Raw genomic sequence first — 16,334 nt, 5'->3', positions numbered from 1 at the left:
GGTCTCACACACCCTGCCCTGGCTGAGTTTACACTGGATGAAACACTCTCAGAACTGAGGCGTTTGAAGGATTAAACACCAGAGGGAAAGCTGACATGTTTTTATAATATATGAACTTTATCAATAGTGGTAATAGGTTCCTGTCAGGTGTGGCCCAGCTGCCTCATGTTTTTTTACTTGCCATATTTTTTTAAAAAAGCCACTCCTTTTCCATTCACCGTGCAAAGATATAACAAGAAGTCTGAACTACTACTAACAAGATTTTGCATATGTGTGTAATGGCATAAATCAATCCTGCCATACTGTGTATGCCTCTGGCATTTTTATTATTGTTTAACATTGAAAACAAATTCTCATTTATTTATATTATATACCAAATTTCAATACTTGCTGTATTTTGCATTTTATTTAAAAAGTAACACTAGTTTATTATTGTATATTCAATTTATTACATTTTTCTGGTATTTGGTACACTGTATTAATGTTTTGTCCTTATGTTGTTTCTTATAAGAATGCAATACTTTCAATGAAACGTTAGAATCAAAAGAACAATCTAAAGCTACATCTGCTGTGAGCTCAAGCAACATTTTTGAAATATCATTTGATGTCTGAAATCCTTTCATCCACTTTTGTGCCAGCTTAATCCAATTTAAAGTGGCCAAAGCCTATTTTGGCAGAAGTGGGAACTAGGATAACCCCCATGCTAAGGATGGGTGCCAGTCCATCACAGAGGACACTCACACACAAACCTATATGGTATGTGTGTGATTGGTCAACTTAACACACGTCTTTACTGCACCTAAATTTATTGCCATAACAACATCAGTTACAGTATATAGAATTTAATTTAGTGAAGCTCATACAAATAAAACCTCAATACAAGTATACAACCTAAGAATAAGTAATCACCATTACCAAACAGCTCACAAATTAATTTAACACAATAACCCTTAGATGTAATCATCAGATGATTGTAGGTGACTCTTAAGGTCAACATGTTAATTTCATACATCTCTCAGGTTGCCTATAAATTCCTTTATTATAGCTGGTAATTTAAGTCATTATTAACCTAAGAGGCGGCACGGTGGCGCAGTGGGTAGCGCTGCTGCCTCGCAGTTGGGAGATCTGGGGACCTGGGTTCGCTTCCCAGGTCCTCCCTGCGTGGAGTTTGCATGTTCTCCCCGTGACTGCGTGGGTTTCCTCCGGGCTCTCCGGTTTCCTCCCACAGTCCAAAGACATGCAGGTTAGGTGGATTGGCGATTCTAAATTGGCCCTAGTGTGTGCTGGGTGTGTGTTTGTGTGTGTCCTGTGGTGGGTTGGCACTCTGCCCAGGATTGGTTCCTGCCTTGTGCCCTGTGTTGGCTGGGATTGGCTCCAACAGACCCCTGTGTTCGGATTCAGCGGGTTGGAAAATGGATGGATGGATGGATTAACCTAAGATGTTCACAAGGCAGGAGACGAGCAAACTGAGAATAGGTATGGTCTGATGTTATGAGATATTTGAAATGTTTTTATGTTTAATTCTACAAAACAACAGTGAATCCTCTGTGGGGAGCTTGCTAGCAGTAATTTAGAGGTGAACATCATCTCCTCTAGCTGCTTCTTGTCCATGGTAGGCATATTGCCATACACAACCATCATGGAGAAGGTTTAAATAATTTCAATAATGGGCCAAGATCATTTGAAAAAATAAGGAAAACCAGAGTATCTGTAAGACTCTAGAACTGACAGGCTATAGAACTATTTGTTACATCACCATGCTGTCCGATTTCAAAGGGATTTTCCCCCAATTTTCTTGTCCTGTAGACAAAAAGAACCTATCAGTTATTTAAAGTTATAGACCAATTTAGTAAGTAGGAATTTCACTGAAAGGTAAACTACCAGTCAGCTTTGAGGACTATTTCAGAGTATTTTATTTCTCACATTCTTTTTTTGTTACATCATTGGCAATCACCACTGACATCATACTGGATTCAGTAAATGCTTTGCTATTGCAGCTCTGATTCTGCACATTTATCAGCTGGTTACATGGTAGACACCATCTTATTTAAGATGGATGAGCTGATGTGTTTTGTTGTCCAAACTACAGTATATTTTAAAAAAGATAAAAACCATTTCTGGTAAAAAAAACAAAAGTTTTATTAAGAATTTTGGGATGTTGAATAGAGATCTCATCACTGTGCTGGGCTGTTAACATCATTTCAAGTGAGTCCCCCTGAATCAACAAGCTACATAAGAAGGCAGGCTTAGTTATGGGATTCACTCTCAATCTGATGGAGTTAATTATAAGAATTAAAACAAAACTGAGTGCAATTATCAACAATGCTGCACATCCTCTCTCTGACACTCTAACACTGAGCACTTTCAGCAATAACAAATTATTCAGCAGAATTGTGTCAAGAAACACCACTAGGGCTCTCTTATCTTTAGCCAAGGCAGAAGTTTTTTTGTTCTCGTTTATAATTTGTGTGTGTGTTTGACGAAGATGGTTGTTGTTGTCTGTTATAATATTTCTTGAGTTTCTGTAAAAAGCTAAATACTGTATCCTCATTGGGACAAATAAAGTTTATTTTTTTCATTCATTCTTTCTATTTATTTATCCATCTATCTAACGTGTAGGTTGTGGATATGCTGGAAAATGTTTTCTCATTTCTCTTTCCCTGAAGGATGATGCTAAAGGCATCCAAGAGGGCTGACAGGCAACAATTATTGTACATGAACAAACAGGCCCTGTGCACAGGCCATGCACAGCTCTTGATCCAGGTCACACACATTCAAAATTTTCAAACTACACAGCACTGTGGACTCGAACAACATTAAAAAAATGGAAAACTTTAAAAGGATCAGGCAATACTAGTGAGATTATATAGACAACCAGACAGCACTTATTTCAAAGAAATATGAAACTCCTTTAACATTAATTGGTGCATCTTTCTGAAGTACAGATTAAAAGGAAACACACAAAGGCTGACAATCTTTATTGTATTACGCCTTTCTTACTTTTGCAAATGGAATAATTAAAAAAGAAACAGAAATAGTATTATAAAGGAGAAAAATACTGACATAACAATTCCTCTGCCTTAATCAGTGGCACATAAGCACTGTGCAAAGTTACAAATGGCAAAAGTATCACTGCGCTGCTTAGATGAACTGAAAATATGTAAAAAAAAAATGTTTGGATGCAAAGGTTGATTGTCCCTGCTGTTATAGCAATTTGTGTGCCACACTCAACACAGAGATTACAACAAAGGTCTAAGTAAAATTATATGGCATACACCTTTTCTTTTTTATAATACCTTTTGCTTATATACCTGCAGTGGTGTCCATGGTGATGTGAACTATATATGAACTATAGAACAATTCACTATGTTGTGACAGTGGAAAAACTATTTGCTGAAGCATCCCTGGGTAATGACCAGTGAACAACTATGGAAAGCTAAGTGCTGTAAACTGAATACTCTAGCACCATGTCCATTGTGATATGAAAAGGTGAAGACATCAGTGATTTATTTCTTTACATCTACAGTCAGCCTTCTCACATAACTTTCTGAGAATAATACTTTAGATAGTACAGTATTTGGTCACAGACTCTCTTCCAGTGTTTTATCACATGGTCAGTAGTGCTGTTTATATTTTGGAAATGATTTGTTTTGTTACTCAGGTCTCTAGTGAAAATGGCAAGGCAAGCACCATCAATGCCTGCATTTCGCCCATATCCTTGGTCCTGTAGCAAAAATACTGCAATACTGTAAACACTGATTTTTTTTTCTTTCTGCACTACATCTTTCTTCAGAGTTCCACTCATGTTTCCTCTAATTCTTCCATAGATGACGCTTTTTTTTAGTAGAATTTTTGTGAGGTTAAATGAATCTCCAGTAAAACTACGGATCACAGCCTTTTCTGTGTCCATGGTGTGATTTCGAGTTGGACACCGTTAATGCATCTTGTGACAATCTGCCATATTAGTCTTTCCTTCTTGCCTTTCTATTTACTGCGATGGTCAATATTTCTTAGAATGTCTATATGATGCACAAATCTGTAACACTACTAGCTGCTGTGGGAAAAAGTGAAAAACAGCGTGCTGCTCTTTGCTGTGTTTGTTCTTTGACTGCTTTAGCTGACAAAGTAAGCTAACAGGGAATAAGGTGCAAGCCATTACAATACAATATTAAAAAAACAAACAAGCTGAATGCTTTCATTCAGTGTGGACAGTTATATTTGTTTTTGATTTAACTACTATGGAGAGTAAATTCATCTATGACCTTTAAGGACCAACTTTTTCCAGGACACATCCTTATGAGAATGCCAAGCAATACATTGAGGAACACTGGGCCAATCAATTTAATACCATAAAGGCTGTCTAAGAAAACACACGTGACTTAACTTCTATAGCACACTTACTAGTTGATAAATTTGAGAATCGCCTATTTAATGCCAACTTTGCCTTGCATAAACCCCAAACATGCTGGTCACTAATAACAGCAATACAATAACCATCAGCTTGTGCCATTTTTAGCATAACTTATTATCCCTGTAACAGATATAAGATATAAATATGCCCCAGAGCAAATAAAATATAATTTAATTAATTCATATCACTGTATTTTTCATGCTGCTGGGGTCAGCTGCAATCTTCTATAATCCAAAACTGGATTAAACAAAATTAAAAGTAATAAAATATTATCTTATGTTTGCCTGATTTACAGCATACAGAGTAGTCGCCTTCAGTTGGAAAGGTTGGGGAGAGCATAAATGCGGCTAACTTTTGGTACTTCTAATATTCATAGGAGATTTTGAAGTGAAAATGGACCAGACACTAGGCTCATTAGGTAGAAACTCTGTGTTTATTTAAAGGAACACTTTAAGTAATGAGACAAGGTTGTTCCTAGAAGGAAAGTGCAAGTAATGTGCTTGGTTTCCTTCAGGTGGTACAGTAAAAAAGGTCCTGTAGAAGATCTCTGAGAGTAATCGATGTGGTTTGGATTTGACATAACTTAAAAAATGGTTAGGGACAAAATGACATATTTAAAACAATGAAGGACAGGAGAGGTCATATCACCAGCAGACATTTTTAATTAGGAATTTTTTACCATGTAATTTACTGGAAGAAGAAAAATATACAAAGCAGAACACAAACTGTTCCAAGTTTTTTCTGCTGACCTACTACACCTGAAATGGTATAATGGCCAGTATTGCTGCCTCACAACTCCAGGAAACTCGTTTTGAACCCCAGTCCATTCATAGTTTCTGTGAGCTTGTATGTTCTTTCCTGGTCCAATTGGATTATCTCCAGGTACCACATCCCAAAGACATCTAGATTAGGCTTGGTTGGCACCTTAATATCAGCCTTGTAAATGTAAGTGACTGTGACCTTAGATGAACCGGTGCTCCATTTAAAACTGGTGTCTCCCTTGTACCCAGTGCCGCCTTGATAGGCTTCTGATTCCCACAATCCTCAATTAAATTAATAGGCTCATAAAATAGGGGAATTAATGTTACAAACCAATATTGCATCAGAACATTCCACTAGTTCTGACTACATCACACCATTCATTTAGCCCAACAAAACTTGTCAGCACACGGTTGAATAAAAACATATACTCCTACAGTAGAATGGATCTGCCGTACTAAAAATAGTCCCAAAATTGAGGACAATAATTAACAATATAACCAGTATTATTCCGTGAAACATGTGACTTTTACTCAAAATAGGGTGAACTGTGAAGACACACTTTTAATGGGCCTGCTTTTACAAAGGCAAGTGAATACTTATAATATTTTCCTGCCTGAGAAATTCCTAAGAGACAGCAGCAGGGCCAAATGATACCCGGCTTTCCAGCAGGAAACCAGCGTCTGCAAAGGTACAGCAGTGGAGAAAACCACAGACATACAGAGCAGGGGAAGAATCCAGAGGATTTTGGGAGCCAAGAGTTCATTCTTTTTGCAAAGCCTAAATAGGAAAGACATCTTCTCACCTTCTCATTTCCTCTTATAGTATTTTTATTTCTCAATTACTCATATGACTCGAAATGCAGGTAATGTGTGTCACAATCAGTAATATGAAGGATATGGAGAATCAAACTGTTTTATAATTATTTCTGTACAAATTGCAGTTCTACAGTTCCTCTGTCTATAGCATTAAAGACAAATGCATATATTTTTGGCTGTTGGGAAAATTTAAGTTTATCATAACATTCTTAAACTTTCTTAATCCAATTTATGACAAAAGCACAAGCAGGAGCCCGTCCCACTGGCATCAAGCACAAAGGCAAGTTGCTGCCATCTTGGTCGAAGACTCAGTGCACGTAGTAGTGACCGTAAAAAATTATTAAAATAATTGCAGTGTTCACTGTGACCACACAAATTGTATCTAAAATGGCCAATTCTATCCTTCAGATGTAACAAAGCAGTCCTATTCAAATGTTCAACACATAATGTTGATTTGCCTCTAGCACACTCTGACTTTGTGTTATTCGGTTTTATTTTCAGTTGTGCAGCTGCCAAGCAGGGCTAACCATTAAAGCTTATAAAATGGAAGAACACTTATTAAACAGTGCATTTGTAATACTAGTGGCCTGATCAGATGTACTGTACCAAAAGAAAGAGCTGTGAATTTAGAACAACTGCTGTAGCATACATCAACTTCGCTCGCAAGCTACTAAAAGAAACAAGCTGTGCTCTGTTGTTAACGAAAAACTCACTTTTCTTTTTTATTAATCGAAAACTCTTATTAATGTTCATTAAGAAATTGTACTGACAGAATAAACAATTATTTATAGAATTTGCCAAGGTAGACATCACCACATCTGGTTACATAATGCTATGCCAAAACAGAGTATAATGATATGCTTACATGAATGGAATCATCCCAGAGTGTCTGTGTTTTAAGCAGAATTTGGACCAAGTAATGACATTATTTGAAAAAAAGTGGCGGTATTTGTTCATTCTTAACATGTATTTATTTTTGTCTTGAGTAACTATGACATTCAAAATAGTGGCAAGTATTAGCTGTTAAGGAGTAAATCATAATAATTAAAGATAATTAAAACAACAAAAATGTACTGTCAGCTCCATAGTAAAGGAATACAAATACTCTGCCAGTTCAATCTCAAATTGCTGTGCAGACAGTGCTGCATTGTTTACCATAAATTCATTTTACAGTTATAAGATCATGGGAAGACAGTGTGTATGCCGGCAGCACTGTTCACTCACATTTGGGGTTATGATTTTGTTGCCATCTTCTCTGCACTGACATATTTGGAATGTGGGAGTTAATCAAACTGTTCAGATAAAACTGTTTGTAAACAGGAAGAACATGCAGACTCCACACAAACAATAAATGGGCTCCTGTGGAAATGAGACAACAGGGCTGGCCAATGATTTTAATAGTAAAGTAGTGTAACCAAAAAGTATGTCTGTCAGGACTAACTTGTTGTCATGGCTCAGGCAGGGTTCCTCCCCTGGCTGGGGTTCAAATTCAAGTTTTATTTCGTCTTTGTTCATTTCTGGTTCTTTTGTATGAATTATGTTTATTTGTGTTGATTTTCCATTGCTTGTGTTTTGTGGGTGGTCCCCCAGGGAGCAGGGCCACCTGCCAATCACCTGGAACATAGCCGAGGCATTGAAACTTAAAAACACAAAAAATGGCAAATAAACTTAATACATACAAAAGAACCAGAAATGAACAAAGACGAAATAAAACATGAATTTGAACTCCAGCCAGGAGAGGAACCTTGTCTGAGCCATAACACCTGGGTGTGGAGTGAGAAGGTTATCCAATAAGCATCCACATTACATTTCCAGTATTAGCTATGGCTTTTCATTTAATAAAATTAAAACATGAATGGCATAATCTTAGGTAGAGAGGAGGCTGAAACTTCATACCCTTAACATCAAAGAGTTCAGTGTCAGATGCAAATCTTACAAGTGGGTTTTTGCAGACTTCCCTTTCTGATTGTGTTGTGAATCAGTTGAAGGGGCCAGTTTATTGCAGATTATTTGAGGGTTGTAAAATGGCAGGTCGACTCTAAATCAGTTCTTCTGTACGTGCTGCTTTTTACTCCAACCAAATTCTTAATTAGACATCAAACACTGTGTTTAATTCAACTAATTCTCTGAAATAAACAGAGAGGCAATTGCTTTATTTCTTTAAAACATTATTAATTAAGACTGTGTGCCTTTCGATTTTCCATTAGATTGACTCAAATATGTTGATGAAGACAACTGAAAGGAGAGCTGGCTTTGCTAGACAAAATGTTTCAATTACATTTTTTTTCAACAAGTATACCTTAATGCAATATAGTAAGCAAACTCTTTGGTTGATCACAATAAAGACTGATTTTGAACGGTTTGCAATGTTCTCATATTAACTCTTTAAGAATGTTGTTTTTGTACATTTTTAAATCACTTTGTATTTTGAACTTTGTGTCTCTGAAAACTGAAATCTTTCTCAGAAGATAAGAAGCACCAAGACCCTTATACTAAGTTTTGTTGACTTTTACAATACTAAACACCCCTTGGATTAAAATCTTTTGGATATTTGAGGCTCCATTATTCATTATATTTTTTTATTGGCTTGTATCGTCCAACTAGCCATTTTTGTACCTGCTTAATCCAGTTCAGGGTTACAGAATCCAAAGCATATTCCACAGAGCTTAAGTTGTGAACCAAACCTGGATAAGGCACCAGCTTATTGCAGAGCATTGTCACATACTCATTCACAACGGGCTAATTTAGACTCTTCAAATCACCCAACATCTTCGTCTTTAGAAGAAACACTCAAACAAATATATAGAAGTGAGAATGTGTAACTCCACACAGACTGTTCATGGCCGGGATTCAAACCTAGACTCTTGAAGATGCGATTACTATACTACTATGCCATTCCTGGTTTAGGTTGTCTTGGTATCAGTACATCAAATTTCACCTTTCTAGCTTAGAAGGAAAAACTATATTCAATAACGGTCAGACAGTAAAACAAAAATTAAATATTATATATTGGACTTGCTCTTGCCACTTTCTGAATGCACTATTGGAAAATTTAGGACACATTCTATTTTACATTGGTAACTACTCAAAATTCTTTGGCTAACAAAATTCAGACCTTAGAGACATACATAAGGAGAAAAATCAAAGTACATAAAGAATTAAAAAACTCCTAACAGCCCAATGACAATATGAGCACATTTAAGATTTGTTTCCTGCATGTAACATTTCAAAAGGTTACAGTAGAAGTTTTAATTTCAAAATTTCCAATACATCATAACAAGTGATTATGTTTCTTGCTGAACTGCACTGTTACAAAGACAGTGTAGTTTCTCACTTCAACTGAGCATACCATCCATCCACCACACAGAATATACAATGGTTTGCTTTAGAGGTTCATATCAATCTGACAGATGTTGTCAGTTCATGTCCTGAGGCTGGAAAAAAAATCAAGAAAAAGGACTCTGGGACAACAGGCCGGGGATGTTTCAGTTCAAATTTAAAAGAAGAAAAATCTTGCTGAAAAACAGAAATGCTTTCAACTTATTCTGCCTGTCTTTATACTCACATCTGTCACCTATGGTAAAAAGTGTCCTAATCTCCGGTGCAGAATCTCAGGTTCAAAACATTGCCTTCAACTTTACTCAACTAGTAAGGAGGCTCTTTCAGCATATCTCCATTTGCTTTTCATTCAAGTTAATGAACTCCCCGCATTTCCAGTTTGCCTCAATTTTGCCATTCATTGGAGCTGAATACGGCACACTGTTGAAATGTAGGCTTTAATTAACACATTTGTCTGCCTTGCTGAACACATGAATAGCTCTGCGGTATTAGTCTCTAATACTGAACACAAAAAGCTGATGGCAAGAGCCGAATGGTACAAAAGCATTGAGAGAAGTGAATAGAAGTGACTACTGATTATTTGACATAATAACAAATGAGAGTGGTAATAAAGTTTATTCCCAGATGTGTGCAGGGAAGGAAACACAGCTGAGGGGAAGAGAAAGGGATGCACAATCAATGTTTGAGCACAGAGTTGCCATTGTGGGCAGCTGTCTAAGATGTCTCCATCTTGTGGGCACATCTCCAGACAATACAGTGGCACAGTCATTCAGAACTTTAGGCCCAAGAAATTACGATCAACACCTTACTTGGGATCAGTATGCTACATGTAATCTTATTAGCTTACTATATATTACCAAATTTACTACAGTGCACTGAGGACGAGCTAGCAAAATTATTTCAGTGTTGTTTTTGTTACTACTACAAAACATGGAACACAAGAACACATTTCTCAAAAAGTGTCCTCCACATGTCATTAATTTGTACCTTTCAGTTTTTTCCTCTAAATTTCTTTCCAGTGATACAAAATAAAACTGATTTAGATAGTAAACCTATCATCACATTCATTTGTGCTGCTTATTAAAACACTTGAGCATCATCTTTACATCAGATAGAAACCACAGTCTTTTTTTTATTTTTAACTCTTTCCCAGTTTTAAAAAAACTGTTTTAAGTGTAATGATGCTACACTGGGCAATAGAGTTGGAGACAGGTGCAAATCACATTATATTGAACCAATGAGAATCACAGGCATGGCTGCAGGATGTGGGTTGTGCCCACCAGAGAGAGTCATCTATCCACCCATTGAAACATCAGTAAAAATACAGTTTTACGCCCTGAGATGGAGTGGCACCCTGTCCAGGATTTGTTCCTGGCTTGTGCCCTAAGCTACCTGGGATGGGCTCCAGCACGCCCAGCAACCCTGTTTATGACTAAGCAGGGTAGACAATGACTGACTGATTACACTTTTAGCTCATTTGGTCATTTAGTTGCCCTCCCTACATATCCAAATGCCTACTCCAGATGACCTCCTAGTCACGCCTCTAATAAGAATGCGATAAAGGTCCATGTAATTGATCTTACATACACTTAATTTCATTTGTGATTATTACACAAGTGTGGAGCACTTTCATTACAAATCATGCAAGCATTAAAGCAGGATAGAACAAAAGTAAAGATGTGCCAGATTTATCAGACATGTTGAAGTTAATGAACTGCATTAACAGTTTTTAAATTAAACAGCATGCACATATGATGGATTAAATGCAAGCTACCAGTCAAGGGCTATGTCATGTATTGTTAGGTACTGCATATCGCTCTTCCACTTGGTGCTTCCCAAAGTAAAAATAGTTCAAGTGCACATATCTCATTGTGGGTACATAATTTCCTTTTCAGAAAAGTACATTACTCTTTTATCTATTGATTCCAAAAGTGCATAATGAAAATGGATGGCTGGGATAGTTAACTTTCATCTGACAGAAACTGGGAACAAAATTCCAACCCAAGAGGAAATAAATGAAATTATGGTTATTTTCATGGATTCCAAATGTGTTTGCTAGTTTTATTGGCAAAGACGAAAGTTACTTAAAGTATTAGTATTAACGAAAGCATTTGATTATAACATATGATTGGTGTGATTTATGGACATTAGGTGATTAGCTGTTGGCTGACCTGCAAATGAATACTTTTAACATTATAAAATAAATTTTCAAAAAGATGCACAATACGAATTTGATTAACATTAATTACTTGTCAAGATGATGATGGACAGCAGTAAATTATTTATTTTATTATTATGGATTTATTTTTTTCTCTGTAAGTGCCCCAAATGATGTAGCATGCAATAATTTTATTATTTTCATGCTTTTAGAATTCAGACCTATCATTTTCAAATTTGAAATTAGTAAAGCATGATAAATCAGACAAATAATCAGACTAAACACTGAAGAGCTGCTTCCAGACATACAGTGGGCTCAGTTTGGCAGATTAGGTCTTTGCATGGTGGGAAATATTATGTGTGATGTCTGGCCAGAAACTGCAATTTTTAAGCAAAGTTAATGCTGGAAAAGCACAAATATAAAATGTATATTTATGATGACTAATCAACGACTAGAAATTAACTATATGGAAACGATCACAAAAACACATACTTTTTTTTCAAAACGTTATTATTGATTCTACAGCAAGTTACATATTTTAAAGATTCCCAAATCATATACTGTTCATATAATAATCATAATTCACCAATTATTTTGCTTTCAAATCTGTTACTGGACATTGATGACTACTGTTTCCTGTTAATATCAATGAAAATCTTTAGCAGAGAATTACCTATAAAATTTTATGTCCAGAATGTAGCAGAGATGTAGGAGAAGGGCTAGAGTTCAATTACAATCAGACTTTTGGCCATAGCACACACTAAGAAGAAAATTAATCTCAGAGTTTTCTAACCATTTTAAAGTACTGCAAATTTATTTAATGAAATAAATGCTTTATACAAAGTTGCTTTAAAAGTTTGAAATACTTTTGTACTACGGATGAATCCTAAAGTGAACAGATCCACTGTTTTAATTTTATTTTTGCACGTACTGAGCCTTAGTTATTTATTCTGGGCTGTAAACTACAACCTTCCTGAAATTTCTTTATCTATGTTCAGCACCATGTAACATTCTACTTTTTCCTGAAAAATTACCGTATTTGTTGGTGGATTTGGTACTTGGATTTATCAGTGCTATAGTAGTGCTACAAAAGTAATGAAGAAAAAGTATTCTTATTCTATGATAGTGTGTCTAGTTGAAATATATAGTGTGGAATATGGCGCTCTATAGCGCCACTTGAACCCTCCAGACAGACGTCCCAGACACACGTGTAAAAGCACAAGAAGATTCTTTAATAATTATTCTTCAATAAAGTGCACAAAGCACCGCGCACTCCACAATTCTCCAGTAATTAATAACAATAAACACAATAACCAATCCTCCACTCCCAGCAGCTCTGTCACACTCCCACCCAACTCCGGCTCAGTCTGCTGCGGTTTCCCACAGTCCTTTTAAAGTCCATGACCAGGAAGTATTTCTTCTCCGGGTCAACACCACATCTCCCTTCATCAAGTGTCCCGGAAGTACTGCGGGCTTCCGTCCTCGTGACCCCAAAGTACTTCCGGGTTGACGTCATCGTAATATCCCCCTGGTTCTTGGTGAGCTCCCCTTGGTGGCACCCACGGAACCCAACAGGGCTGAAGAACCGGACTCCATGTCCCATGCTGCACTGCGGAAGTCTGGGGAACCATTTCCATCCAGGGGAGCTGACATCTAGCGTCCCGGGGGATGTATGGTCCTGTAAAGGCGGTTTTCTTCATTTGAGGGATGTCTCGGCTGGACTGAAATGCCGGTCGTCCATCACAATAGTTAGGACACAGTCAAAGTTTTATCAGCACAAAACTGCTACTGTAGACTTGGGAGGGCACATTTGGCCCACATGGCAAGTATTTCTGTACACAACAAAGAACTTATTTTGTGGTAGGGACTAAAGCAGTTGTGTGCGCCAGTTTTCATGTTAAAATACAAAGGTAGTTAGAACATGAACAGTTTAGTTCACAGTTTATCTTGCGTAACATTTTCCACTTTTGGAAACAGATTCTGATGACTTACTCTTCACCACTATCTACAACGTCAAGTGTTAGTCTCATTAATAGTATAATCATGTTTCATTGAGAAATAGCTGTTTAGGCTAATAAAGCTTGTTGTTTTCTACCGTATTTACTAAATGTGTCCAAAACAATGTCAGGTTAAGATGTGAAGACCCTGTAATGCTTCTTTCAACTATATAACTTGTTTCATGTTGTTTTGTTAATAGAATCGATTAATTTAAACATCTTTATACAAGTAACTCCTCTTCTCATTTATACTACACAGGGGTTCTGTATCCGGTTCAGTGGGTACTAGAAAGACTACATCTATTGAATATTTCTAAATGTATAAAATATGAAAAACACTTGTCTCATTTTGTACATTTTATATTCTGTTTCTGCAGTAATCAGAGCCAAGGTGGTGGGAAAGAAGCTGCTGAAAGATGGACCTTTTGGTACAATGCGCTACACTGTCAAACAGATGAAAGTAAGTTGTCATGTTGCTTTGAGCCTTGTATGCACATTGTATTCAAACACAAAAATGATCTTACCTGGACTAAAAGCAAGCTGATGCCTCTAATGGCCCTGAGGAATCTAACATAGAGCCAAGGATCATCTACCCCTTTGTTATTTGGATGGTGATCCATTTCAAAGAGCTTTCAAGTCTGATCAGTTTACATGGCAGAATGGCATTTATTTGCCTTTGAAATGATAGACATGGTGAAGACAAGCTATAGGAAATGCATGTCAAATAATACTGACACAGGTAACAAAGAAAAAAGGTGTCTGAAGTAAAGCCTTGGACTAGTTCTCTCTTTTCACATGCAACATACTTCTACATTTGAAAAGACACTACACTTTAATTCTGTTACTTCATTGGCATTAATCAGTGAATCTTGTTTGGTTTTCTATTGTTTTAGTTAATTACCATCAATTAGCTCTAATAATAATACTGAAAAATCTATTTAATTAGCATAGTAAGCCATTAAGGGGAGGAATAAGAAGGAAAAAGTGGCAAAGTATGGAGGTACTTTTACTTTATTACATAAGCTGTCATCCAAGAAACCAGAAGCAGACCAAACACATGGGCAGTATCAGTGTAGAGGACAAGGTAGAGTGGTTTAGGTAGAATTTTCCCCTGTCCTTGATGATCAGTCCTGGGAAGGGTTGACCAAGGAGTCAGGGTATTTTTATTCAATGCATCTTTAGCAATGAAGTGACTGATATCTCAAAACGTACAATAATTGTATATAATGTATTTCTAATAAGATCTACCACAATAAAAAGCAGGAATTCTTACTTAAAATCACAGAGAACCACTGCCATGAATAGTTTTCCATTTCAACCACATTTTTCTTTATGAAACAAGTATGATGGACTTGGTGAAAGCTGTTAACCTGCTTTTCAGTGGTCTAAATTGCTAAAAATTTAAATATAAAATAAAAAGAGATAATAGTTCATGTAGGGTGCTGACAATTTCATTCTTGTTTTCTAGATGTACAAGGGATTTAACAAAATGAAACATGTCCAGTATATTCACACAGATGCATCTGAGAGCCTCTGCGGAGTTAAATTTGAAATGAATAAATACCAATATCTGATCACTGGTAAGGCTGACCCCTTTATAGTACTATATTTAATCACAAGAAAGGGTTAGAACATTATTTTAATTGTTTTTGTTTTCAAAAATCCAAACTACTAAGAATATTTACATGTTAATGTAATGACGAAACTGAAGAAGCTTGGTTTAAAAAAACAGTGTGATGTTGACTGTAGCCTTGTATTGTTAAGAGGCATGGACTATGAGAAGGAAAGATATGAGAAGACAAGAAGCCTTTGAGAGGCACACATTGTTTTGATTGTGGAAAATCAGATGGAAGAATACAGAATAAATGAGAAACCTTGAGAAACAGTGCAACAGACCTAATACAAAAGCTTTGAAAAAATGATGAGATAAAATATATTAGGGGGAACTGATCAGGAAACTGGATTGTTGATAGAAATGGCCATGAAATTGATGGATGAATACATGAACCCGTCAACATCTTCTAACAAACTTTTATCTTCTTACAGGCAGAGTATATGATGGAAAGGTCTACACAGGACTCTGCAACTTCAATGAGAAGTGGGACAGGCTGACTCTTGCCCAAAGGAAAGGCCTTAACCATCGCTATCAGCTAGGCTGCAACTGTAGGGTGAGTGACCCTAACTGTGTTGCTTTACGAAGCGATGGTAGCAATCAAAGCTCTAGGTGGACAACTACACATCAAGAACTCAAACTCAAGAAAACTGTCAATACAGATTAGAAATTAAGTATAATATAGGTAGCTGTTCTTGTTTTTGGAAGGCTGTTCCTTTTTCTTGAATCCACATTCCAACTTATAGCACATCAAAAAGATCAGTTTATGACCAGTGTTCTTCAGCTGCAACTTGCTCGTGCAGGCTTGAGCTACACACCATAAATAATACTTCTTAACTGGAAACAGCTGCCAACATCTGTTCAGGTCATCTCTTCTGGTATTTAAATGGATGCCATTGCTTTACTACTACTAGAAACCAATGACATGCATCAACATCTTGAAATTCTTTAGTGTTCGTTAGAGTTCATCAAGACACTGAAGTCTAGGTCTAACGTTTTGCAACAAAAAGATGTGAAAAAGTTTTTTTTTTACATTAGTCAATATAATATTTAAAAAATAAAATATTGCAACATTAAAAATTGTTAACCCAGTAAAAGGTATATTTTTACCAGTGTTTCCAGTGTAGATAGTATATTTATGTTGTTCAAATGATGGTCTGCATGCAATGCAAAATGTCTAACAAAGCAGAATATCTACTGGCTTATTGTTTAAAGTAACTGCTTTCCAACTGCAGTCCTC

At 36.5% G+C, this 16,334-nt stretch overlaps 2 protein-coding genes across 3 annotated transcripts in view; one reads left to right on the top strand and one right to left on the bottom strand.

Annotated features, from left to right (window-relative positions):
* Positions 1–16,334, bottom strand: part of LOC114654698 (synapsin-3-like) — a 749,936-nt gene that overhangs the window by 365,919 nt on the left and 367,683 nt on the right. The window lies entirely within an intron of this gene.
* LOC114654705 (metalloproteinase inhibitor 3-like) overlaps positions 1–16,334 on the top strand; it is a 756,439-nt gene that overhangs the window by 732,351 nt on the left and 7,754 nt on the right. For both annotated transcript variants that reach the window (XM_051929647.1, XM_028805422.2), the window contains 3 exons: positions 13,860–13,942; positions 14,951–15,062; positions 15,529–15,650. In XM_051929647.1, coding sequence (XP_051785607.1) covers positions 13,860–13,942; positions 14,951–15,062; positions 15,529–15,650 — 317 coding nt within the window. The remainder of the gene's footprint in view (positions 1–13,859; positions 13,943–14,950; positions 15,063–15,528; positions 15,651–16,334) is intronic.

The sequence above is a fragment of the Erpetoichthys calabaricus genome, chromosome 1 (genome assembly GCF_900747795.2).
Source record: "Erpetoichthys calabaricus chromosome 1, fErpCal1.3, whole genome shotgun sequence".
In the NCBI taxonomy this organism is placed as follows: Eukaryota; Metazoa; Chordata; class Cladistia; order Polypteriformes; family Polypteridae; genus Erpetoichthys; species Erpetoichthys calabaricus.
Note: the sequence above shows the minus strand (reverse complement) of the source record. Positions and strands in the feature narration are given on the sequence as shown.